The following is a 25,778-nucleotide window of genomic DNA, read 5'->3' on the forward strand; positions in this document are numbered from 1 at the left end:
CCACTTCACTGGTTTGAGTATGCTGGCTTCCTTGTTCTTGTTCTTACTCTAGGCAGAGCTGGAGCTGCTTAGATTGATACAATATGTCTTGCTAATCCACATATTTTGGACAAAACTGGCTTTACCTTGGGCTTCCCTGGTGGCGTAGTGGTTGAGAGTCCGCCTGACGATGCAGGGGACGCGGGTTCGTGCCCCGGTCCGGGAAGATCTCACATGCCGCGGTGCGGCTAGGCCCGTGAGCCATGGCCGCTGGGCCTGCGTGTCCGGAGCCTGTGCTCCACGGCGGGAGAGGCCACAACAGTGAGAGGCCCGCGTACTGCAAAAAAAAAAAAAAAAACTAGCTTTACTCGAGCTAATGAGTGAACTCTCCAGGTGCAGATTTTGATGGTGACATGTGATATGGTGATCTCCAAAGTTTGGACTTCTTTAATGCTAACTAACCAGGCTAGGGGTTTGAATCACTGGTTATGGTATTCAGATGATAACTATCCACCTCTAAGGCTTAAAGTCAATACACACACACACACACACACACACACACACACACACACACACACACACACACTCCTCTGCCTAACGTGAAGAAATTTAAAACAAATTATAGATGACACAGCACCTGCAATCAATTGCCCAAGAACATATCTCTTTTCTTACCCTCTTCATGCTATGCTGGGAGGAAGCAAACACAGCGAAATAGGGACAAGTACTCTAGGGTCAGTAGATCTCAATCCAAATAGAATTTCTCACACTTCTTAGTTATGTAACCTTATGTAAGTTATCACGTAACCTCTCTAAGCCTCACTTTCCTTATCTGTAAAATGAGGATAATAAGAAGCAATATGATAAAGCACGCAAAATGCTTAGTACATAGGAACAATTACTACTATTTCATCATCCTTTCTTTTTATTCTCCCAACATTTACTTCTCCCAGGTCCATATCTTGCATCCACCCATCTAATCAATTTTTAGAGACTAACTATTAAGTGCAAAGTTCTGTGGCTGGCACTGGATGACCCAGTGATCAGTGGGATGGGGGTCTCTCCCTACAATTAACCTACACTCTCAGGTGGAGGAGGTTCAGATTTAAATGATGGTTAATGCTTATTGGCTTCTTACAATGTACCAAGCACAGTGGTGAGCACTTTGCTCTCATCATAACATTTGATTTTAAGCCACGTGTGAGGCAGACATTCTTTTATAAAATAGGAATCTGCAGGGCAGAAAAGTTGAGCACCTTATCCAAGCTGGATATAACCCAGGTAGCCTGAGCCTTAAACTCTGGACGCATGCCTGCACCACGCCTCCTGGCCCCTCAGCTTTGGGAGCACTCCTCTCTTCTTCATATCTCTCCTCCTATGTCCTCATGAAAACAGCATTCAATTCCTCCTCTGCTTGAACTCTTTTAAAATTAATCTTAGAAATAATTATCTTATCAATACAACTCCAGATGTTACAGTGTTCCTCTAGTAGCCCTTCTTCCACAGCTTTAATTAAAGCAGCACAGTTAAGGAAGGGCACAGGGTCTGGAGCCGGACTGCCTGACTCTGCCACTCTCCAGCTGTGTGACCTAGGGCAAGTTACACAGCTACCCTGTGCCTTGGTTTTCTCACCTATAAAATTGGGATGCTACCTACCTCAGAGAAGTACCGAGAATCAAAAGTAGGCAAAGTTCTAAGCACAATCCAAGGCACATAGTGGGTGCTGCATAAATGGAAGGCTTTATTATCCTACAGTAATTATGTATTCAGGCTATATTCATGTATCCCACAGGTCAGAAACCTCCTTTTCTTTCCTTAATATCTCCAGTTCTGTATTCTCTCAAACATATTTACTCAGTTAAACTCAACAGAACTAGTACTATTTCTTTCTATTGGTAAATAAAAACAGATCATGCTTGAAGATGCTACTTTGCTCTGCCCAAACTCAAGTCTTCCTCACCTTCCGCCCCTCTCCCTCCAACCTGGTCGTCATCATGAGCAGGGGAAGTGCATTCTTTTCTTGGCAGGATCTGAAGACCCCCCAAAAAGAAGGATCTAGGAGTCTTTTGAAAGTTTAACCTGCCAAACAAACGATGTTTCCCTTCCCCCCATTCTGCTCATCTTCTTGTTACCTATTCTATTTATTTCTTTTCCTTCACTTCTCCCGACTTTTCTTTATCCCAAACGTTGGGGGACGGATGCTGATATTAACAAATCCACCCAGTCAACAAACTGAACTGGGTACCCCCCCCTCCGTTAGCATTCAGAGACAGGCCATGAAGCCAGGACATAAGGGCCTGTGCTCCAAATCTTGGAGAAGAGTGACGTAAAGCTCTTCGCTTCAATTATCTTCCGTTTATCAGTGCTCCGTGTCAAGAGATCAATTCGCCGTCTCATATTACTCCTTGCCCTCCACAAACACAAACTTTCGGGCTCTGAACTCTAGCTCCCCGCGCTCCCCCGCCCCTCCAGTTTCCACTTCAGGCCACACGAGGAGATGAAGTAGAATTCCGCAGCTTTGGGCAGCAAACCGCCTCCTCTATCATCCCAGCAACCGGTGGGAACTTGCCAAAGCTGCCAAGAGAACACCAGACCTTAATCCAGGGCTACGGCTCCCGTCTCTGTACTTTGAGCCTTGAAGAATAAAAGAACCCCGCGAGTAAAAGTTTCCTTGAACCTCGAGCATAAAGGTAGCTTTGATTCACGCGGATAAAGGTGGGCTTGAACCAGAAGCGGCGCGGCGGGGCGGGGCGAGACGGGGCGAGACGGGGCGGGGCGGGACAACGTGACCTTAGCCCAGCGCCCAGGCAGCGCACCAGCCCGGGAGGAAACGATGGGCGGGCTGGGCACCACCAGGGGCGGGGCAGGCGCCAGCCCGCAGCGCCTCCCCAGCGCTTGCGCTCGCGCATCGCGCCCCAAGACCATGGGGAAACTGGTGGCGCTTACCCTGCTGGGCGCCGGCCTGGCCCTAATCGGGGAGAGGTTAATGACGCTTAGGTGAGTTGGCATCTTGATGGGAGCGTCCTCGGCTCCTATTCTCTTCTTCCAAGTTAGGTTAAGGGCTGCCCGGTGCCGCCTTCCTATAGCGGGTAAGAATGAGCAGTTTGGGACCCCATTCCTCAACCCACCTAGCAAACTGTCCCTTGAGAAGCGCACATAGGGAAAGTGAGCTGACTTCTTGCCTTTCCTAAGATGGTGGAGCAGAAATGCTCCCCCCGCCCCTTTCCCAGGTCGCCCTTAGCATTCGGCTCCTGAACAAACTAACTCTTTTGGAAGCGCTGAACTTGGGGTAGGGAGCCAGGCTACCAGCCGGATGTTTTTTGGCTGAACTCAGAGGTTGCCCAGGGGAAGCTCCACACTGAGGAGTACTGGGTTGCCAACTCGTCCCAGATTAAAAGAGCTAGGTGGGGCTTCCCTGGTGGAGCAGTGGTTGAGAGTCTGCCTGCCGATTCAGGGGACACGGGTTCGTGCCCCGGTCCGGGCAGATCCCACATGCCGCGGAGCAGCTGGCCCCGTGAGCTATGGCCGCTGAGCCTGCGCGTCTGGAGCCTGCGCGTCTGGAGCCTGTGCTCCGCAACGGGAGAGGCTACAACAGTGAGAGGCCCGCATAACAAAAAAAAAAAAAAAAAAAAAAAGGGCTGGGTGGACAGCAGGGAAATTAGCCAAAACCTGCAGGGGGAAACTGGCATTTTGTAGGTATCTGACCTTTTGAAGCGGAAGATCTCCTGGTGATAGCCATCCCAGAAATATCTCAGGAAAAGTTAATACTGGGCTGGTAAGAAGAAACGTTAGGTGATGATGTGCATTTCTGAGTGGATCTATTAGCCTCTATTTGTTTTCAATTGTCTTTGGGTTGTTTTTATTTATTTCTCTAAGTAGAAACTGGTCGTCTCCTCAGAGGTTCACGTCCAGAATCTACTGAGGAGCCTAATACCTTTTTCTTCCTCTTAATTAATTAATTTATTTATTTATTTATTTTTGTCTGTGTTGGGTCTTCATGCTGCTGCGCGGGCTTTCTCTAGTTGCGGAGAGCGGGGACTACTGTTTGTTGCTGTGTGCAGGCTTCTCCTTGGGGTGGCTTCTCTTGTTGCAGAGCAACGGGTTCTAGGCACACCAGCTTCAGTAGTTATGGCACACAGGCTCAGTAGTTGTGGCGCAGGGGCTTAGTTGCTCTGCGGCATGTGGGATCTTCCCTGACCAGGGCTCGAACCCATGTGCCCTGCATTGGCAGGCGGATTCTTAACCACTGCGCCAGCAGGGAATTCCCGAGCCTAATTCCTTTTGATAATACTTTCTAGTTCAGCTTGAAAGAGTTTATTGTTACATTTGCTCCCAATGCACCCAAGTGAGAGAATCATAAAAAAATAATAATAATTATAAAGCTGATCTAAGGAGTATTTTTTTTAAAGTGACAGTAGGATAACTCTAAGTGTAGAGTCTTCCTGAATACAATTTAGTAAAAATGTAAAATTATTCCTGGTATTTAGAAGAATGTATCACTGTGGAAACAAAAACACTACTCAGAAATAGTTTGGCCAATTGTTTAAATTGTAGTCAGTTTAATGAATTTAAATACTTGCAAAGTAAATTAGCATAAAAATTTAAAAATAATAGAGTTAAAACAAAAGTTACAGGGTTTAGCTATTAAAATACCCTGTTGAATTTTGGGAAAGCAGTAGGGGGGACAGGGATCAAAAGGCAAAACTATAGGGGGTTAAGGGAACCAAAGTGTAGATTTATAATAGACAATACTTTAGCACATTAAATAATATTATTTTGTGCATTTAAATTAATAATATTTATTTACTATTAAATAAATAATATAGGCACATTACCCAGATAATGTCCACAGTATATAAATAAATAAAAGGAGATGTCTACTTATTTGTGATATCATCCATAAATGATGAGAAAGAGAGTTAATGAATATGAAGGTGATTAAAGACCATGTTAAGATGTTGATTTTGGATGTTGTGCATTGACCTCCAGTATTTTTATCTTCTGCAGAGAAAGAACTAATGCATATCGAGAAGTGGAGCCAGTAGAACCCCAGAACTGCCACCTTATTGAGGGACTTGGTATGTATGTGACAGTACAATTTCTTGGTACCATCCACCTGACAGAGGCTGCCAGCTAATTTAATTTCCTGCTACTTCTTAAACCCTCCTATTGAGGCTTCAGCCTCGTCAGCTTTACCCAAGCTACCTCATCCTGCATCTCCAAGAGGTCTCCTAAATGTCAAAATCTGTGGCTTTTTCTCAGTCCTCTTTCCTACTGACATCTCTCAATCATTTGAAAAATGTTATTGACTACTCTGGTTGGTCCCTCGCTGAACTGTGCTCCTGTCCCTTCTGTGAAATTTCATTTCCTTCTCTGTCTTCTGTTGCCTATCTTACTTCTTTTTTTTCCCCTCCCCTCTCCTTGATGATATTTCTAACTTCAAGTGTCACTTCCTTCAAAATTTATCTGCAAGTACTAAGAGGAGTATGACTTAGCCCTTATTCTTAAGAACCTCACAACCGACTGAGTATTTTTTTTTTAATTGAAAATCCATAGCTGGATCCCTAATCACTCAAACTGCAGGCCTTATTTTCCCATCTGAAATCTACTTTACCTTTCTGTCATTTCCTCCCTCATACCCCCACCTATAACCAGCTCTTCTTCTAGACTTCTCCTAAGCATGGTACCCGCGTTGTCAAAGAGACTCAGTTCAAAATTTAGGAACCATTTGTTGTCCCCTCATCCCTCACTGTTTCACGTGAGATCTGTTGGTCTCTCCTGGGCCGCCACACAGAGCTGATCTCATTTACTCCTTACTGCCTCAACTGCTTATTCTGGCTCCAAGTCTTTCACTCTCCCTGACAATACTACTAGAAAAACAAAATTCTAGCTAGATTCTGTTCACTGTTCTGGGAATGTGTTCTTTCATTTTCTCACCTTTGCTCATGAAATTACCCCCAATGATTTCTTCATCTCTGCTGGCTGAAATCAGCTGGAAACTCCTCTCGTACCTCTGAACTCTCACAGCACTCTGAAACTCTGATTCACTTGTGACACCTACTACATGCTTTATTTTAGAGCCAGCAGTGTTCTTTCTTTCTCTCACAATCAGACAGTAAACCTCCTAGGGTCAGGGACTGTGATTTATTTCAGTATGTGACAGGATGAAAGCATAGTTTATTGTGACATAAGATATATATATATTATATATATTATATAGCTTTCTAAGATATGTTACTAATATATATATGTATATATTTTTTCTGATATACATATATATCAGAAAAAAATAAGAGCCCTTTTGATTTTAGTTTTCTGCCTTTTTTCCCTCTCAACTTCTAAAAAAAGAAGAGAAGTAGCCTGGTCCTTGTGCTCACTAGTCTTAGATGAGGTCTGTGCTGCCAGCTAGAAAGCAGAATGAACTGATGACAAACTACTTCCTGAGTTTGGTTTTTAAAAACCTGAGCTCCTTCAAGGGATTCTGATGGAGATGGGAGAAGAATATGTGTTTTTTTTGAATAACAGGGACCTTTGCCCCATTCTGGGGGAAGATGAAGACCTAGGAAGGAATGGTTAGAAAGTATCTTTAGGGAGGCTGGATCCTTTATACCGTGCGTCACAGCCTGAGCCAAGGTTATATGCACACACACGCAGGACGTGGAAGTGGCAAAATTGTCTAAGTTAAAGGGACCACATGGGCTTGGCAGTGAGTAATTCAGTGGTGACTAGCATAGAATAAAGGCCAGATGGACCTTCCCAAATATTCAGCTTCGTTTTAAAGTTCACCACCTATGGTATTTGCACAACCCTGGCAGTAAGTCAGAAAGAGAGACTCAGGTTGAATTTCCCTCCAGTTTAGTGGAATGTGGGCTCAGGGTCAGATTTAATTTGATTTAAAAAATAAGGAAATATAACATTTAATCATTTGTTCACTGTCTTGTGGAATAATATTCATATTGACTATACATATATCTCTCAAAAGATAAGAGCCTGACAAGTAATTTAGAGGGGTAATTAGACTAGATCATTTCTAATATCTAATCCACCTCTCAGATTGTATGATTCAAACAGACTTGAGAAGTTAAAACTAGAGCAGAAGAAAAAAATGCCATGTCACTTCTCATGTCTGTTGGCATGTGTACATTTTATATTTGCAGAACTAAACAAGTGAGAATGATCACGGGTCATTTGTCAGTAGGACAATATTGCTATATATCTAAAAATAATAATACTGCCTTATCAAAGGCCTAGTGTCTATGAGCTTTCTGCTGAGTCCTTTGGAAACGTTTACATCATCCTCACAACCACCCTGTAAGGTGGGTGCTGCCATCTGTCTTTGTAGATTAGGAAACTGACACCCAGAAGACTGAAGTTACTTGCCCAGTGGTCCAGAACTAGAGGGTGACAGACAGGCCTAGATTATGAACCAGGGCAGTTTTCTTCTATGCCTTTGTACTCTCTGTTGTGTAACACTGCCTTTCTTATCTACTGACAGCACATTTTTCTTATGAAGCTTCAGGGAAGTATGATAGCAGCAGAAAACAGAAAATCTGACATGCAAAAAGGTGAAATATTAATAAATAGAGCTGACCAAGACAAGGCAGGCTAGATATTGAAATAAAGCTCACTAATAAGATAATACTCGCAAGACCCAACTATTCCAGAGTGAAAAGCTTTATGAAACAATGGAAAACACTAAAGGATTGAAGGCAGGGTGTGGTAGGTAGGCAGTAACAGAGCTGGGGAAAAATTCTGATTTGTGTTTTCTTCAAGACCTAGAGTTTTGTGGTTAATTTTATTGGCGAACAAACTCTTCCTCTTTTTGTTTTCCTTCCCCAGTATTCTTTCTGGGAAGAAAGGTTGAAAGGTGAAATAATTCTAACCTCCAACAACCATACCTCAAAGATCTTTTTGTGTTAAGTTCATCCTTTTTCCAAGGCTTTGAGGCTCAAGGATTGTCTTAACTAGGAAGTTGTTTGGTTAATCAAAGCTGGTTAGAATGGGCATCATCAGAAAATCTACAAACAACAAATGCTGAAGAGGGTATGGAGAAAAGGGAATCCTCTTGCACTATTGGTGAGAATGTAAATTGATACACCCACTATGGAGAACAGTATGGAGTTTCCTTAAAAAACTAAAAATAGGGGCTTCCCTGGTGGCGCAGTGGTTGAGAATCTGCCTGCTAATGCAGGGGACACGGGTTCGAGCCCTGGTCTGGGAAGATCCCACATGCCACGGAGCAACTGGGCCCGTGAGCCACAACTACTGAGCCTGCGCGTCTGGAGCCTGTGCACCGCAACGAGAGGCCACAATAGTGAGAGGCCCGTGCACCGTGATGAAGAGTGGCCCCCGCTTGCCACAACAAGAGAAAGCCCTCGCACAGAAACGAAGACCCAACACAGCAAAAATTAATTAATTAATTAATAAACTCCTACTCTCAACATCTAAAAAAAAAAAAAAAAAAAACTAAAAATAGGGCTTCCCTGGTGGTGCAGTGGTTGAGAGTCCGCCTGCCGATGCAGGGGATGCGGGTTTGTGCCCTGGTCCAGGAGGATCCCATATGCTGCAGAGCGGCTGGGCCCGTGAGCCATGGCCACTGAGCCTGCGCGTCCGGAGCCTGTGCTCCGCAATGGGAGAGGCCACGGCAGTGAGAGGCCCGCGTACCGCAAAAAAAAAAAAAAAAAAAAAAAAAAAAAACTAAAAATAGAATTACCTTATGACCCAGCAATCCCACTATTGGGCATATACCCAGAGAAAACCATAATTCAAAAAGACACATGCACCCCAATGTTCATTGCAGCACTATTTACAGTAGCCAGGTTATGGAAGCAACCTAAATGCCCATCGACAGACGAATGGATAAAGAAGATATGGTACATACGTACAAAGGAATATTACTCAGCCATAAAAAGGAATGAAATTGGGTCATTTGTAGAGACGTGGATGGATCTAGAGACTGTCATAGAGAGTGAAGTAAGTCAGAAATAGAAAAACAAATATCGTATATTAAGGTGTATATGAGGAATCTAGAAAAATGGTACAGATGAACAGGTTTGCAAGGCAGAAATAGAGACACAGATGTAGAGAACAAACGTTTGGACACCAAGGGGGGAAAGTGGGGTGGGGGGTGGTGGTGGTGGGATAAATTGGGAGATTGGGATTGACATATATACACTAATATGTATAAAATAGATATCTAATAAGAACCTGCTGTATAAAAATAAATAAATAAAATAAAATTCAAATTAAAAAAAAAAGAAGAGCATGTGGCTTTGTTACATCCTGTTTCTACCATATTTGTAAATTACAGTTTACCACACTCAATAACCATTGCCTTCATTTCACCCTCAATGCTGCCTTCTTGGGTTCACATTATATGTGGGTCTATCTCTCTATGAGAAGCTACACAAGCCCCTTTTTCATCCTGTTCTTAGTCATATCTTACTTTATCATATGCCTCTTTCCATAGAAAAATGCTCATGACCAGCTCTCAATGAGAAAAAGATCTGAATAAAATCTTTCAAATTCAATTATTTCCAATAGTTCATCCTAAGATCTATTGGTTTTGTAACAGAGAACAGTTACTCAGTAATTTCCCAATATGATAGGAGAAGGATAGATTTTTCAGGCCTCAACAATCTGGAGAGGAGAAATACTTGGCAGAAAGACCTTTAAGAGAGCTTCGCAGTGAGGACTTTCCAAATGTTATCACTTGGTCTGTAGATAAGTCTTCTGTGGGGAATAAAGCTGAATCTCTTAGGACATACCCTGAGAGTTTTTATTTAAAGAATAAATCTAGGATATGAATTTATTTTATAGTTATTTGCTTTTTTTCTCCTGAAAAGGGACTTCTAAAAAAAAAAGAATTGAGTATTTCAAGAGCCTGGCTCAGGTTTTAGTGGAGTGTATCATGCCTGTGGGAGTCCTGAAAGTTAATAGTTAAAATAGTTTAAAAAGTTAAAATAGTTAAATAGTTAAAAAAAGTTAAGGTAGTTTCCAAAAGGAGTTCAAAGTCTTGACTATGTGCGAGATTTACTTTTTAAGCCTTTGTACGTGCATCTTTCTGATCGTCTGCTTCTTTTGCAGAAAATGGCTCTGAAGACATTGATATACTTCCTAGGGGGCTGGCTTTTATCTCCAGTGTGAGTATTTTCCATGCCCCTCAGATGCTCATGTCAATAGCTGCATGGACAGTACATTAATGTTGCTGACTACAGCTGCCAGATGGATCCCTACACATTCATCCCGCCCATGGGTAAACTAGCCAACCAAAAAAGCCAAAATGGGATTCCAGGAGGCTAATTAAGATACCACGGAAATGCCAGGCTTGCCTAACCCTTGGTGGGCAGCTCCCTGTGGGCAGTTATATACCCAGTAGTGTCTCAATAAATGTATATTGAATTCCATTCGATTCCTAGATGAGGCTCCAGATGTGCTCAGCTGTTGTTCATCCTCATCATCACCCTATTTGCTGGGCCTCAGCTTCTGGAAATCATCTTCTCCCTAATTAGTATTCCTCTCATCATGCCTTCCTATGTTTGGAGCTCAGTGAATGTTTGTGGATTGAATGTTAACCATGTTACTCAATTCAAAACCCTGAGCATTTTCCATCTTGGGTACCTTGCCTTTCAAAGAGAAGCTCTTTCAAAGAGGAGTAGGGAAAAACCTGCATTTTATTCTCAATACCACCTTCACAGGTTTGGGATGATGAGGAAGCTATGTGAAGGACTGCATTTAAATAAATTAAAATGTATATGTTGTGAAGATGTTGAAAATTATCATGTACTTATTAAATCAGTTGCATTTGGAACAGGACCTAGGATTTTGAAAAAAGGAGATTGACTACATTTCCAATGTGAATTCTGATTGCTGGAATTACATGCTCTAATATTCCATTTTGGCCAATAAAATACTACCGAATAACATAAATTTTTAAAATCTATATCTTTTTGGCCAGAAACAGGGAACATAAAATATTCCTTAATGGCCCCAATTTCTAAATTCTTAAGTATAGTCAGGGTCTCATTTGGATTTTAAATTGCTGCTGCTGGTGGTACATGTGAGGGTGGGAGGGTGGGTGGGAGGGATTTTATTTCTTTAGTTTTCCTCCAAAACCAAAAATAAAACAAAGCTGTCTAGAAAAGCTTTTTCTTTGTTGACTTAAATTACCTATTGTCAATTTAGATTTTCAATGTTATGCCAAATAGTCCTTTAAAAATAATTACTTTACAGCTAGGAGATTTCTTTGCTATTAGGAAATAATATTTGTAGTTCCTATTGTATGTTTCTTTTCTATTTTCACTAGAACTAAGTGTACTAAATTCTTGCTATTCAGAAAGTAGAGATTTTCATCACAAATAATTCCATGAGAAATGTTAGCTCCTTTTGCAAAATAACAAACAACTCTTTCTTATAGGATAAGGATAATGTTCTTTGCTTATTTTTAATCTTTCTGTACTGCAATAAATTCAAGTCCTTGTTCTTGGTTACCTCCTACTGCCCTTTCTTGCCATCCTACAACATGTTTGGAAGATGCTGATTTAGAGAGTAATTCTGTGCGATAGATATCTTTAGTCTATTTAGAGGTGCCAAGCAGGCTATTTGCTTCCTTACCTTGGGACTGGGCATGCTCTTTGCCTGCAAGATTACTCCCTTCTTCAATGTTATTGGCTAACTCCTACTTCTCTATGAGGGCTCATCGTGGTGGCATCCACGATGGTGGACGCACGTGGTGGCATCGTGGTCATCATCCTCAGGAAAATCCCTAACACTCTCTTTCTGGGCAAGGTGGCTCTTTGATGGTCCTACAGGTTCCCTGTGGTTAGGGTCTTAGATGCCACACCATATCTGATACACTTGCTCAGTGCCGCCTCCCTGGATTTCAGTCCTTTTGAGACCAGGACTTTGGAATGTACATTGCCACACTAGCACCTAACATACTACCTGGTATACCCAGGTGCTTGACTACCTACTGAATGTATGTACTGGTGAATGAGGGCAGTGGAGGAGTTCCATGCCTGTCCACATGTACCTGTAGTCTGTTGGTGGAAATAAGATGCCTGCACATCCAGGTGATTTTCACCATTTTCAGTGGTGAATGGTATCAGAAGAATTGCTTGCAATCACTTGCCACAGATTCTTACCCAACTGCCTTAAACAGAAAACCAGGCAAGTGTGAAGCCATTTCTCAGAAGAGTTTCATTCATCATGACGCTTAATGTAGGCCAAGTTTGTTTGCCATGCCCTGCCCTTATTCCCCAATCAAATCATTTCCATTTCCAGAGCACCCAGTCCTTCTACTAGCTGTCAGTGCCTTCACATTCCCCCTAGCTCCCACGGTACTTGCTGTGGTGTTCCACCTTGAGCTGCCTTCCTGAGCAATCTTCTCTACTGTCAAACCTTTCTTTATGGTGTGGCAGAAAGAGGCTGTACAACTAATGATCCGAGTGATTTAGGCAATTCACTTCTCTGGGCTTAATTTTCCTTAGGTGAAAAAGGGAAGAATTAGATGTCTCTGGCTTTTTTCCCCCATGTTAGTGGACTTAGTGACAAATTGACTATGGAGGGAAGGGGAGACTTGGAGACTCAATTTTCTGGCCTGATGTTGGGGAGAGCAGTGATTCCCTTAACAGAGAAGAATAGATACAAATGAGATCAAGGATTCTAGGAGAGATGATTCTGGTTTTGACCATTTGATTTTGAGCTACCCTTAGGAAGAAGTTGGGATGCCAGCTAGGGCTCCAAAGAGGGGTTCCCGGGAAATGTGCATATTTGAAAATCACTGGTATAGAAGAAATACCTGTAACCTTATAAGTAAGAGCTACAAGGGAAGAGTGTAGAATGAGGAGGAAAGAGGGATGGATGAGGACAGAGGAGGAAAGGGCAGGAAGAGAAGTTAGACTAGCCCTATGCAGTATAAGAGCTAGAACAGGGCAAAGGGACTTGGCAAAGAATTTGATAAGGAAGCAGTAAGCAAAGAGTGAGCCTTCCTTAGAAGACGGGCTCTTGACTGACGATGGCAGATTCGAGCTCTGGAAGCAGAAGTTTGTGGCTAGGGACATGCCGATCTCTCCTCTAGGTGTGATGACTTAAGGAGAAGGAATGATAGAGGGAACAGACCTTCCACTGATGGGCTTCAGTGGCCAGTATTGTCTGGGGAAAGCTAGATTTCCCATAAGATTTAAGCATAGAAGAACTGTTCTAAGAAAAGCTTGAAGATATAGGTGGGGTTGTTTGAAACTGAAGATTACTACCCCAGGGGTTGGGGGGCGGGAAGGGAGGGACAGTGGAAGGGCCAAGAATAGTATAATTGTAAGTAAGAGAGTATGTGTGTGTGTGTGTGTGTGTGTGTGTGTGTGTGTGTGTGTGTAAGAAAGGAAGGGGAGAAGGAGAGCAAGGGAGAAGGTAGAGTAGGAAGAAGGAAGAAGGAGGGAGAGAGAGAGAGAAGGAAAGAATTTAAACTGATTATAAGTGGAAATGAGGGTACAAGAAAAAATACAATGTTGTTGATGTTGATATACATCAGAGTGATGCGGGAAGGATACAGGGAGGAAGTGGGCTGAGTTTTGTAATTGGTATAGAATAAACCAACCCCAAGTTTTGACACAATGACCTGGGATGCAGCAAAGGCCCAATACATTCAGGATGCCTATTATTGGTTGATAAACACCTGGTTCTTCCAGGAGAAAGAGCCACTGTCCAAGTTACTGGAATGAACTTTTTACAATATTTGGAGCAAAGGATTCACATCCAAATCTTTGGACATATCTGTAGGAACAAAATAGGTCAGAAATAGTAAACTGTATGAAACTGGTTCCCCTATGTTAATTCTTGGCTGATTATTCTCTTTGTCATTACATAATATAATGGATGTAGGATGGGAGCAGTGCGACAAACCCATACATCCCTTCTCTCTGCTTTGAGGAGCGTTCGTTATATATACAATAGGACTAGAAAGAACCTTCGCAATTAAATAATTTAATTTCCTCATTTTATAAATGAGAAACCTGTAGTACAGGCAGGTCAAGGGACTCAAACAAAGTAATACAGCTTAGTCTCTTGCATTATGCTTTTTGGTCTAATTTCTGCTCTATATATTAAAAATTGAACATAGGTTCTTCCCATATTCCCATCTGCAGTGGCTTAGATGACATTGGTAATCCCTCAGATCAGATAATGGCAATACCTGACAGTGTGAAAAATCCCAGAAATCTAAAAGAAATTTAGAGCTTTGAACATTTTTGTTAGGCCTTGAGATTTTAGCTTCCATGTGAAAATGCTGCTTTGATATGTGTATATGTGCATACTTATTCTCTATATTTTAAAGGGATTAAAATATCCAGGCATGCCAAACTTTGCACCAGATGAGCCAGGACAAATCTTCTTGATGGATTTAAATGAGCAAAACCCAAGGGTCCAGGCACTAAACATCAGTGATGGTTTTGACAAAGCATCATTTAATCCACATGGGATCAGTACTTTCATCGACAAAGGTAAAGCTTGAATGCTTAAGAATAAGGGGAAAATGAGGGAAATACAAACCACTCATCCTCAGCTATTCAACATGTATGTGAAAGGAGGGAAGATGCTATTTTACCATGAAGATGTATATTTATAAGATAATAAATATGTATCAAAACATTTTTTAACGTCATGTTAAAGAGGGGGAGACTAGACTGTGGTCACACCCTCTTTCTCCTACCCCCTTTTCTTCTCATCTGACCATCAAAACCAGTTGGGATATTGTTCTCAGAAATCTAACATATAAATTAAAGGCCCTTTGAAAATAATCTCATGACATCTATAAAGCAACATAAAAAGAAACAATGGATGAATTAGACATTGTTAAAATTAAAAACTTCAAAAGACACCATCAAGGAAGTGAAAAAACAACCTAAAGCATAAGAGAAAAAGATGTGCAAATCAGACGTCTGATGAGGCTCATATCCAGAATATATAATTTTTACATCTCAACAACAAAAAGACAAATACCCAGTTAAAAAATGGACAAAGGATCTCAGTATGTCTTTCCAAAGAGATACACAAATGGCCAATAAACACATGAAAAGATACTCAGTATCCTTAGTCATTAGGGAAATGCAAATGAAAACCATAATGAGATACCATTTCACACCCATAGGGTGGCTATAATTAAAAAAAGACAGACAGTAACAAACGTTGGCAAGGATGTAGGGAAACTGGCATCCTCACACTTTGCTGGTGGGATTGAGTGCGGTCACTTTTGAACGCAGTTTGACAGTTCCCCAAAATGTTAAAGGTAGATCGACCATATGATGCAGAAATGCTACTCCTTGGCACATACCTAAGAGAACTGAAAACATAGGTCTATACAAAAACTTACACACATATATTCATAGCAGCATTAATCCTAATACTCAAAAGGTGAAAATAATCCAAATTCCCATGAAATGTTGAATGCATAACCAAAAGGTGGTATGTTTATACAATGGAATATTATTCGGCAATAAAAAGAAATGAAGTATTGATGAATGCTACGACATGGATGAGCCGTGTAAACATTATCCTAAGTGAAAGAATTCAGTCACTTAAATGCCACATATTGTATGATTCCATTTATATTAAATGTGCAGAATAGGCAAATCTATAGAGACAAAAAGTATATTAGTGGTTGGCAGGGACTTGGTGGGGGCAGGGAATGGGGAGTGACAGCCAAAGGATATGGGATTTCTTTTTGGGGTGATGAAAATATTCTGGAACTAGATAGTGGCTATGGTTGCACGACTCTGTGAATACACTGAAAACCACTAAACTATACATTTTGAAAGTGTGAGTTTAATGGCAAGTGAATTCTATCTCAAAAAAGCTATTGTAGAAAACAAAGCATAGTTATGAATACACTGTATATGCTTTAAAACAATAATTTCCAATATTATTTTTTACTTTATAGTTTACAATTCCATACTAACTTAATTTTTAGGTATTTGTGGGTCCACAGATCATGTAGAAGATAAGAAGAATGAAACCTCACTAGTAGTAACTATTAATACATGAAGGGAAGGCCAAATGGAAATGTTGCAAATCAAAAATTTTAAATAAATGGTGTTTTAATTCTTCCAAATACATACTGAAGTTACAAGGCATTGTTAATTGTGAAGTTAAATTTGCTAGAGTGATTTAAATGAATAAAAAATGACTAATAATTATCTCAATCCACTTATCCAACCGATCAATGTTTCATTCTTTCATCTGCACCAACAGACTTGTTCATTTTTAAACAAATGGGTACCTTTTAAAATGCTTGAGGGCCTCCCTGGTGGCGCAGTGGTTGAGAGTCCGCCTGCCGATGCAGGGGATACGGGTTCGTGCCCCGGTCTGGGAGGATCCCATATGCCGCGGAGCGGCTGGGCCCGTGAGCCATGGCTGCTGAGCCTGCGCGTCCGGAGCCTGTGCTCCGCAACGGGAGAGGCCACAACAGTGAGAGGCCTGCACACCGCAAAAAAAAAAAAAATAAATAAATAAATAAAATGCTTGAATACTATTTTACTAAGTAGGTTAAATATTCCCCTGAAATCTAATATATGATGTTTACTTGCCTAGCAAGCCCTTCTTTAAAAGATAATTGTACTAACAATTTTATATTGCTTTACAGTTTATAAAGCACTTTATATATATTTTATTCCTCAAAATAAAACCCTGGGCCCAACCTTGACTCTTTCCCTCTCCCTGCCGCATTCAGTCAACTAGTTACAAAGTTCTGTCCAGTTTAACCCTCAAATATCTCTCCAAGCTGCTGACCTCTCCCCATCCTCACTGCACCATCCCAGTCCAAGTCCCCAACATGTCTATCCTAGGTTCTGCAGTGGTCCCTGATTGCACTTTCCCTATTATACCAACTCAAGCCGTTTTTATAAGCAAGCATTATTTTTTGTACAAATCTGATCATGTCACTCCCTTCTGAAAATTCACCATATTGTTCCTGTCACTCTGAAGATAAACCCCAAATCTCCAGAATGGTTTCCTAGGCGCTACTCCTACATATTCTGGCATCTGGATGCTCTCTCCAGCCTCAGTGGGCACCACTGTCTCCCTGACCCTCTGGACTAGTCACACTGGATTTCCTTTAGTCCTGCAGAATGCTGCATGCCTCAGGGCCTTTGCATTTGTAATTCCCTCTGCCTGGAATGTCTTTCCATTTATTTCTGGCTTATTCTTTTTCATCATTCAGGCCTCAGCTAAAATGTCACCTTCTCAGGGAAGCCTTCCCATCATCTTATTTCAGGCTGTGAAACTTGCTATATTTCTTCTCAATGAACTTCCTCTTTTAGCACTCATCAAAATGGTAATTAATGCTTTTTATTAATGTTAAAAGATAACAACCTTCTTTCCCTCTCCCACTATTGCTCTATAGTGGGCTCCTTCTCATCTCTAGATCCAAGCTTAACTGTCACTTTTCAAGTGGGTGCAACTGTATGAAGAAGGCATATCTCCCCACTCCCATATTCTTTTATTTACTAATTATTTCCTCCCTGTTTTCTTCTCTAGAATGTAACCATCATAAAAGCATATGTGACTTGTTCATTGCCGGATTCCCAGAGTCTAGAACAGTGTCTGCAGCATGTTAGGTGCTCTGTGAACATGTGTTAAATGAATAAATGAATGAACCCTATGAGTCAGGCAGGGCAGATACTGATAGTTTTATAGATGGAGAAATGGAGTTTAGAGACATGCAGTAAAGTGTGACTTCACTTCTATCATTAGTAAATGGCAATGCCAGAAGTAGAACCCAGATGGTCTTACTTCTAATCCTATGTCCTTAATTCAGGTGAAATTTGGACTCCTGGCTCTATTTAAATAATTTGAGGGTCATCACTTTTTTGCCTGACACCCAACTAGACATATGATGCTTCATTGGAGGTGTAATGAGTGATCAGATTAACCTGGAGCTATTTTATTCCATGGGATAGTGTTAGAGGTGGGTTTTTTTTTTTTTTAAGGGGGGAAGGGGAGGTGAGGGTTGGTTTTGGTTTGTTTTTGCTTTTTTTTTTTTTTTTTAAGATGGGACCAGTTTACAGATTAATCCTCAGGCATATAATCAGGCTTTCAGAAGTTAAGTATGTTATGATTGACAACTTATTTTATTTGTTAGTGACCTCCCTTATGTATTTAATTCATAAGGCCAAAACAGTACACATAAAGTGGCATGAATGAGAAGACAGAAAACAAAAGTCTTCTCACCAAGCATCTCTTATATGACAAGAGGCCTTAAGAAGGGGGTAAAGCCAGGGCAGCAATGTATTTTTCATGCTGTGTCCAGCAAGAGCGTCTTGTCGAAGGGCCATGTGAGGGCTAAATGCTACTCAGGTTCTGCTTGCCAAGTCCCTGGAACAGAGTTGCCATGCCCTGGAACAGAGTTGGGTCAGACCAAAAGAAAGATTCATCTGCGAGGGAGCACTTTTCCTTAATTCAGGTAAAGGTGCCCATGTGGTTCAGGGGCCCTGAGTATAAGCCCCACATCTCAGGGCTCTGGCCTGCCCCGCTGCATGATTGGAAACCCCATCAAGAAAGGAACTGGGGAGATGAACGCAGATCAAATCCTGAATGGGAACATGGGCCCAGGCTCTTTCAAACTCCAGAGTGCATCTGACTTAGGAGTCCTGATAAGTCAGAAAACAGTACTCTGAGAAGCTAGAGTACTGCCCCCAATCCTGTTCACAGCAGTTCACATTCCGGTATGAGAACAGATAGGTGAACATTCCTGAGGTTGGTTATACCTAACATTGGCTAAGCTATTTTCTTCTACATTTGTATTTACATTCCACGTCTACTGGGTTCATGAATAACTAAATATCGTTACTGCACCCTCAGGTAGGTGACTTGTGTCAGGAGTTCATTCTCTACCTGGGACATGTTCATTTTAAAATATTTAGACAGGCCTGACACTTCTTGAATGTGTGTTGCAATGTAGGCAGTTCTCACAGAACAGAATTCTCGGCAAAGATTTGCTTGCTTGTACCCACTTCTCTTGTTGAGGGGCCACCTTGGGAAACCGCATCCGTGTTTATGCACTACTGTAGTTCTGCATCTTCCTGTTAGAGAGGGTGTGCAGGTGAGGCTGAAAGGAGCATTGCAGAAACATCTGGGCTTGGCTTTGCCACTGGGTGGTTATGAAATTGCTGACAAGTCATTAACCTTCTGAGTGTCAGTTTCTTCGATAAAATGAGGATTCTGGCATTTGTTTGACTTACCTATCAGATGGGTTGCGAGGATCAAATGCAAGGTGTATAAGAAAAATCCTTGGACATGACCAAGTTCTACACTAGGTGTAATAATAGTTGCAACAGAAGCAAACTTCTTGGAAATTATGTCTTTTTTCCACTTTAGACCAAATTGTTTATCTTTATGTTGTGAATCATCCCCACATGGAGTCCACTGTGGAGATATTTAAATTTGAGGAACAACAACGTTCTTTGGTACACCTGAAAACTATAAAACACGAACTTCTCAAAAGGTATGGAATTAAAGTATTTAATTTGTGCCTCTGCTGTTTGCTTTGTTTTCTTTAGTTCACAGCCTTTGTTAAACTTTTGTTTTGAAGCTTTTTCTTCTGAAGCTTTCTAAAGGTTCTCATGGTGACACTGACCAGCACCTCACTAGAAACTGCTGTCTTCGGTATTGAATATCTTTATATTCTCCAACTTTTGTTTGTTTTTTTTTTTGCAGTCCGCAGGCCTCTCACTGTTGTGGCCTCTCCCGTTGCGGAGCACAGGCTCCGGACGCGCAGGCTCAGCGGCCATGGCTCACGGGCCTAGCTGCTCCGTGGTATGTGGGATCTTCCCAGACCGGGGCACGAACCCGTGTCCCCTGCATTGGCAGGCGGACTCTCAACCACTGCGCCACCAGGGAAGCCCTGGATTTTTTTTTTAACAGTTTCCCCAAAGGAATGTTTCTTGCTTATTACTGACATTTGGTATGTTTCGTTCATTGGAATATTTCTTACTTATTTTCTACATGTTTCAAAATCCTGGGAGAATTACAGGATTTGATAAACATGTTGAAGGCAGGAAAAACCCAAATTGTCTCTTCTTTGAGAGTCAGGACTACCTTCTGGTGCGGAAAAATTGCTGTTGGAAAAACTGACAATTTAGATTCTCTCTGGTATGGTTAAAAACAATAAAATGTGTTGGTGGAGTTTTTCTTTGGATACGCAATCACCAAACAGTTCCAAAACCTACTGTTTTTACCACTGAAATTTAAATTGTGAGATAGGTTTTAAATGTCTAGAATGCAACTGATAAGCTTTTCTTGAACTGTTAGATTTCTTTTTGAAGTAGAGTTGTTTCATGTTTAATTTGTATTTGTAAAAAAAGAAAAAAACAAAAAAAATTTAAAAATCTGAATAACACAAAACCAGAGCAAAACTGTTGTGCTTTCTATTTATCTTTGATTCCAGTCTTGGCAATTGTTTAAAGAAAAATAGTAATAATAAAAAAAAACCTAGATTTGTTCTATCAGGTTCACAGTGTGTTGGGAATTATAGAATCCCTCTTTCACCTGTAAAAAAAAAAAAAAAAAAAAAAAACAGTCACAAGTCACCAGATTTAGATTTGAGGTTTATTCGTATACTTGTCTGTTTTTGCTGATTTCTGTGGAAGGGAGGAGTGATAAAATAACAAATGGCTAAAAGAAAATCCATCAGGGCAATGAAAAGTCATGTACTTTCTGTGGAATCCTTTAATCCATACTAGTTCATGTATACTTTTTCAAACTGATGAATTTATTGGTCTTTGAGATTTAATGATTTTAAATAGCCCATGGGTTTTTTCTTTTCCTCTCTCTGTCTCTTTTTTTATTTTTCTTTTTCATTTTAGTGTGAATGACATTGTGGTTCTCGGAGCAGAACAGTTCTATGCCACCAGAGACCACTATTTTACCAACTTCTTCTTGGTACTATTAGAGATGGTCATGGATCTTCGCTGGACTTACATTCTTTTTTACAGTCCAAGAGAGGTTAAAGTGGTGGCCAAAGGATTTAGTTCTGCCAATGGGATCACCATCTCACCAGACAAGAAGTAAGCTCTTTTATAAATTCCAACCCTTTACCCTTGACATTTTCATGGATTCCTTCCCTGAAGAAGTGCTTACTTCCTGAGGCTTAAGTAGTCATTATATGTGTGGAGGGATCCAGCGTGGCCAGGGTTCACAATAAATGTGTGATCTTAAGCCAACCATTGCCCTCTTGCACTTTAGGGTCCCCCAACAAAATGAGGGATTTTGACTCAAGGATATGAGGTCCTTGTTCCAAATTCTTATGTGACTAGAAAAGAGTATAAATGCAGGATACCTCTGCCCCTTATGAGGCTAGAAGGTCTTTAATCACTTATACTAAGTTCAGTTACCCAGAAGTTCTTATTGGAGAGGGAGACCCAACTTAGATTGGGCATTGGGATTGTATAAGTTTCAGACTTACTGTTATACTACAACAGAATATTCCATGAGAAGACATTATTTTATGCAGCATAAAATTTTATGAGAAACACTCTTTTAAAGTGTTTTTAAAATGGAAGGTTATTTAAAGAGAAGAGTACCATGAATATTAAATGTAAAGGTGACACAATAAATAGAGATGATCCCTGTGGAAAACAAAGCTAAGTATTCTTCCTCTTTTTAAAAATAATTGTGATTGAGTTTCATGATCATCTGCTACTTCTTTTCAAGCACGAGTTTCTGGAAGTATAGGCTCTATTGGACTTATGAGAGGTCCACTTACCTCCATTCAATTTAAAGAATAAAATGTGACTCCTAACTGATGAGACTGAGCCTATATGTCATCTAGAAACACAATTCCATTACCTTATGGTCATATCTCATATTCAACGCCTACTTAAAGAACTTCAAGAGTATTAAAAATAGCAGTCCATTATCTTTTACTGTGGTTTAGAAAGGCACTGTAGTGGCACTTTGAGCTACTGTGAATTTGTATACTTCTTCTCCAAAATAAAAGTTAGTATCATCTCTCATTACTACTTGCTTAAATGTAAATGTTACTTACTTCAAAGGTATATCTACGTAGCTGATGTACTGGATAAGAATATTCATGTAATGAAAAAACATGACAACTGGGATTTAACTCAACTCAAGGTAAAAGTACCCTGTCTTCCCACACAACGTGTTCTATTACATTAGTTCCCAAGCTTGACCTGGGAATGTGCTCCCTGAATGAAGGAAATGAGACTGTTTTAGAAGAATGTTGGTGAGATTATGCTTGCACTTCTAAAATTCAGTAGCAAAAATCTAATTTCAGGAGCCAGAAGGAGCTGGTGGGAGGGACGAGGTAGGGAAGAAAGTCAAAACAATGTCTTCACTACTTCCTCTTTGTTGGAAGGTAATCCAGTTGGGCACCTTAGTGGATAACTTAACTGTTGATCCTGACACCGGAGATATTTTGGCAGGATGCCATCCTAATGCCATCAAGCTGCTGATGTATAATACTGAGGATCCTCCAGGGTCAGAAGTAAGTTCTTATACTTCTCTAAGCTCATGGGAAAAGCGGCAAGAACAAACAATTTGTTGAGGTGACTTGGGAGAATTTAGCAGGTCATATGTGATGTTCCAGAATTGAACAAATTCTGCATATGGGAAGAGTAAAGATTTGGGGCAGGATGGGGAGATACAGCCCACTAACCCCTTCAGGTCACCTGGTGACAGTTTAACATTAGTGCTAAACAGCATATCCCATCCTTGCAAAGGCTGTACTTGCTATTAGGAATCATGGGAAAATATAAGCTTCATTATTCATATTGACCCAGATTCCCATATCATAGTTCCAATCAGGATGTAGGCTCTGAGCAGGCCCTAAAGTTAGGCAAAGGGAGAGTCATATATGGAAACATCTTTCATACTGCCCAACAGGAAGCTCCCATGAAAGGGTTTAAATGACTGTAGTCTCATAACAAAATTAGATTTTGCCCGCAGCTTCTATTATATACGATAGTGTTGAAGAATGTCTCATTTTATAGATGTTATTTTAAATCTCTTCTAAACTAATATCATATGCCATTGAATTTTATATGACATTAGAAACAATAGTATAAAGCATTGCAATTTCTATAGCATTGAGCTTAAGAATAAAAAAATCTCTAGTGAATTTAAATACAGATATAAATTCTTGGCACACATACTATGAGAGATTTATTCACAAAAATTTACTGAGCACTTATAATGTACTAGTCTTTGTTCTAATGCTTAGAAAACAATCAGAAAACAAAACATACAAAGATCCCTGCTGTTAGGGAGGGAGAAAGACAATGAATAATAAGCATAAGAAATAAGTAAATTAGATAGTAATTTTGAAAGTGGTAAGTTCTATGGGAAGAAAAAGCATAACAGTAAAAGGGATCAGGATTACTGTGAACAGAGGGATGGCAGGTCTTATTAAATATGGAGACTAGGCTATGCCTCATTGACAAGGTAAAGTTTGAACAAAGAGGAGAATATTTGAATCTAGGTTTGGGGAGTTAGGAAATTGAGACTCAAATCCCACCCTGGTAATTGGCCCATGGGTAAAGTAGAACATACAGTTATTCTGCTTCCAATATTGCTATTCTTTAGTATAAAAAATTTTTTTAAAAAGATTTGTTTCTTTTATTAACATATTAGTCACGACTTTTTTTGTTTTGTTTTTGGCTCTGCCGCATGGCTTGTGGGATCTTAGTTCCCTGACCAGGGACTGAACCCATGCCCTCACCAGTGAAAGCATGAAGTCCTAACCACTGGACTGCCAGAGAATTCCCTAGTCAACAATTTCTTGACAAAAACCAACAACAACCAAAAACAAACAAAACACCCCAAAACATCAAAAAATATAAAAAGAAACAAAAGTCCAGCCTGAGACTAGAACCTGAAGAATTGTTACCCTAAGCTACCCTGGCCTCAGATATATGCCCCCCAAAGTGATACATATAACTTTTCTACAAATGCCCAACAACATCTGCTTTAAGAGAATGAAAATATGATCCATAGAATGATAAGAAAATTGTTTAGACTCTTTTTCATGTCTCCATTTTCAAGTTTAATCATTTGTTTCTTTTAGATAAGACTTCTTTCTTCACAATCACTGACACCCTTTATTTCTGGTGGAGGCTAATGTTTTCTACATGAGTTCCAGCTTGAGTTTTCCATGTAACAAACCCGAGATAAAGTTGTAGGATCTTCCTCAAGATAAAACAAAAACAAAAACAAAAACAAAAAAACCTAAATTCTATTTTAATAAGAGATGTTGATATAGACTCATGACTCATGAAATCCTAATCCTCAATTAAATCCTAATTTAATTCACGTCATGCCCTATTTGAATGAACTTCATCCAGGCTATTTGGAAACCTGAGCACTTATGTATTTACTGATTAGCAAACTAAACTGTGTAAATCCTGTGGATCAATAACAGTACTAGGCAGTGATGTGTCAGATTGAATTCCAAAGTATGCATTCTTTATGCTTCCTTGAGGGAGGGGTCCAGCTGTGAAAACTACCATCTACTGGTTCTGGGTTGGGTTGGCTGGCTAACTGGTTGTCCTTTCATTATCTTGTCCCATGTTTCCCTCCTCATCCTGTATGCCCAGTCAAAGGCAAGAACCTTTCCACAGAGGGAGCAACACCGTTCACTCAAGATTAGATAAGAGCATTCACGGTTCTTACCTCTCACTATAGAGAAGTCCAAACTATCAAAATTGTGTAAACCATCTGTTGAGGAATTTGGCTAATGTGAGATCACTAGTCCACTTGACTGACTAGATATCGTTAGGACACTGATACTTTCATCAGAAGAAGAAAAAGAAAAGATTGAAGATGTATGGATTTTAGCTTATTGATTTCTGAGAAACATATTACTCCTGGAGTACTTGGGAAGGAAAACATCCCTGATGGCTGTTTGTTCATAGTCTACTAATGAATGATCTTTCTTGACAGGTACTTCGCATCCGGAATGCTTTGTCTGAGAAGCCCAGGATAAGCACTGAGTATGCCAACAATGGCTCAATGCTTCAGGGCAGCTCTGTGGCTTCTGTGTACCAGGGGAAGCTTCTCATAGGCACTGTATTTCACAAAGCTCTGTACTGTGTGTTCTAGAGTCCAGATATTTCAAAAAGTCTATATATTTGGTAAAAGTAAACCCTTAATTATATGATAAATGGAACTGTAAGTAAATGACAATAACAATAACTAAATAATAAATTTTTATTGGACACACCAATAAAAATGTGTCCGGCTTTTCTCATGGATAGAAGTAAAGAAGCAGAGAGATTATGTAATATCCACCTAACTGCAAGTCAAGATAGTGACAGTCCAACAAGAAACTAAACCTCTTAAGTCTTTTTATCTACCACCCCCAATATTCTTTCTACAATAAGATGAGTGAGCTGTGGTAAGTGAGGTGTCCAAGCTCACCTAGGGCTCCTTGGTAACTGTGTGGCAAAATTAACCTCCTGCAACTGTGATGTTCTGAGCCTCCTGCAGTCCGGACCAGGAGAAAAGCTAATGTTCAAATATTTATAATTCCTCCTCTCTTCCCTCAATTGCACAAGGCACAAACTACCAATCAAGTGCCCAGCCCATGGATAAAAGCAAGAATTGGCATCATGGGACTGCCCAAAGTCCTCCTTGAACTTGCATTCTCCCAATGTAGACACAGGAAATCAGATTCTGGAAAATCTGACAAAGACCACACTGCCTACTTTAAGGCAGGGCAGGGCTAATCTGATCTTTGTAACAGGTCTTTATTTGTAGTGATATCGGTATCTGAGGTGTTGTAATCCGCTTGGCTC

At 40.5% G+C, this 25,778-nt stretch overlaps 1 protein-coding gene across 1 annotated transcript; it reads left to right on the top strand.

Annotated features, from left to right (window-relative positions):
• Positions 1-2,893: 2,893 nt before the first annotated feature.
• Positions 2,894-25,194, top strand: PON3 (paraoxonase 3). Its single transcript, XM_060107780.1, has 9 exons — positions 2,894-2,976; positions 4,987-5,057; positions 10,066-10,121; positions 14,306-14,471; positions 19,342-19,468; positions 20,829-21,029; positions 22,017-22,098; positions 22,343-22,471; positions 24,925-25,194. The coding sequence occupies exons 1-9, from the start codon at positions 2,903-2,905 to the stop codon at positions 25,081-25,083; spliced, it is 1,065 nt and encodes a 354-aa protein (XP_059963763.1). The 5' UTR covers positions 2,894-2,902; the 3' UTR covers positions 25,084-25,194.
• Positions 25,195-25,778: the final 584 nt, after the last annotated feature.

The sequence above is a fragment of the Mesoplodon densirostris genome, chromosome 9 (assembly GCF_025265405.1).
Source record: "Mesoplodon densirostris isolate mMesDen1 chromosome 9, mMesDen1 primary haplotype, whole genome shotgun sequence".
Classification (NCBI taxonomy): domain Eukaryota; kingdom Metazoa; phylum Chordata; class Mammalia; order Artiodactyla; family Ziphiidae; genus Mesoplodon; species Mesoplodon densirostris.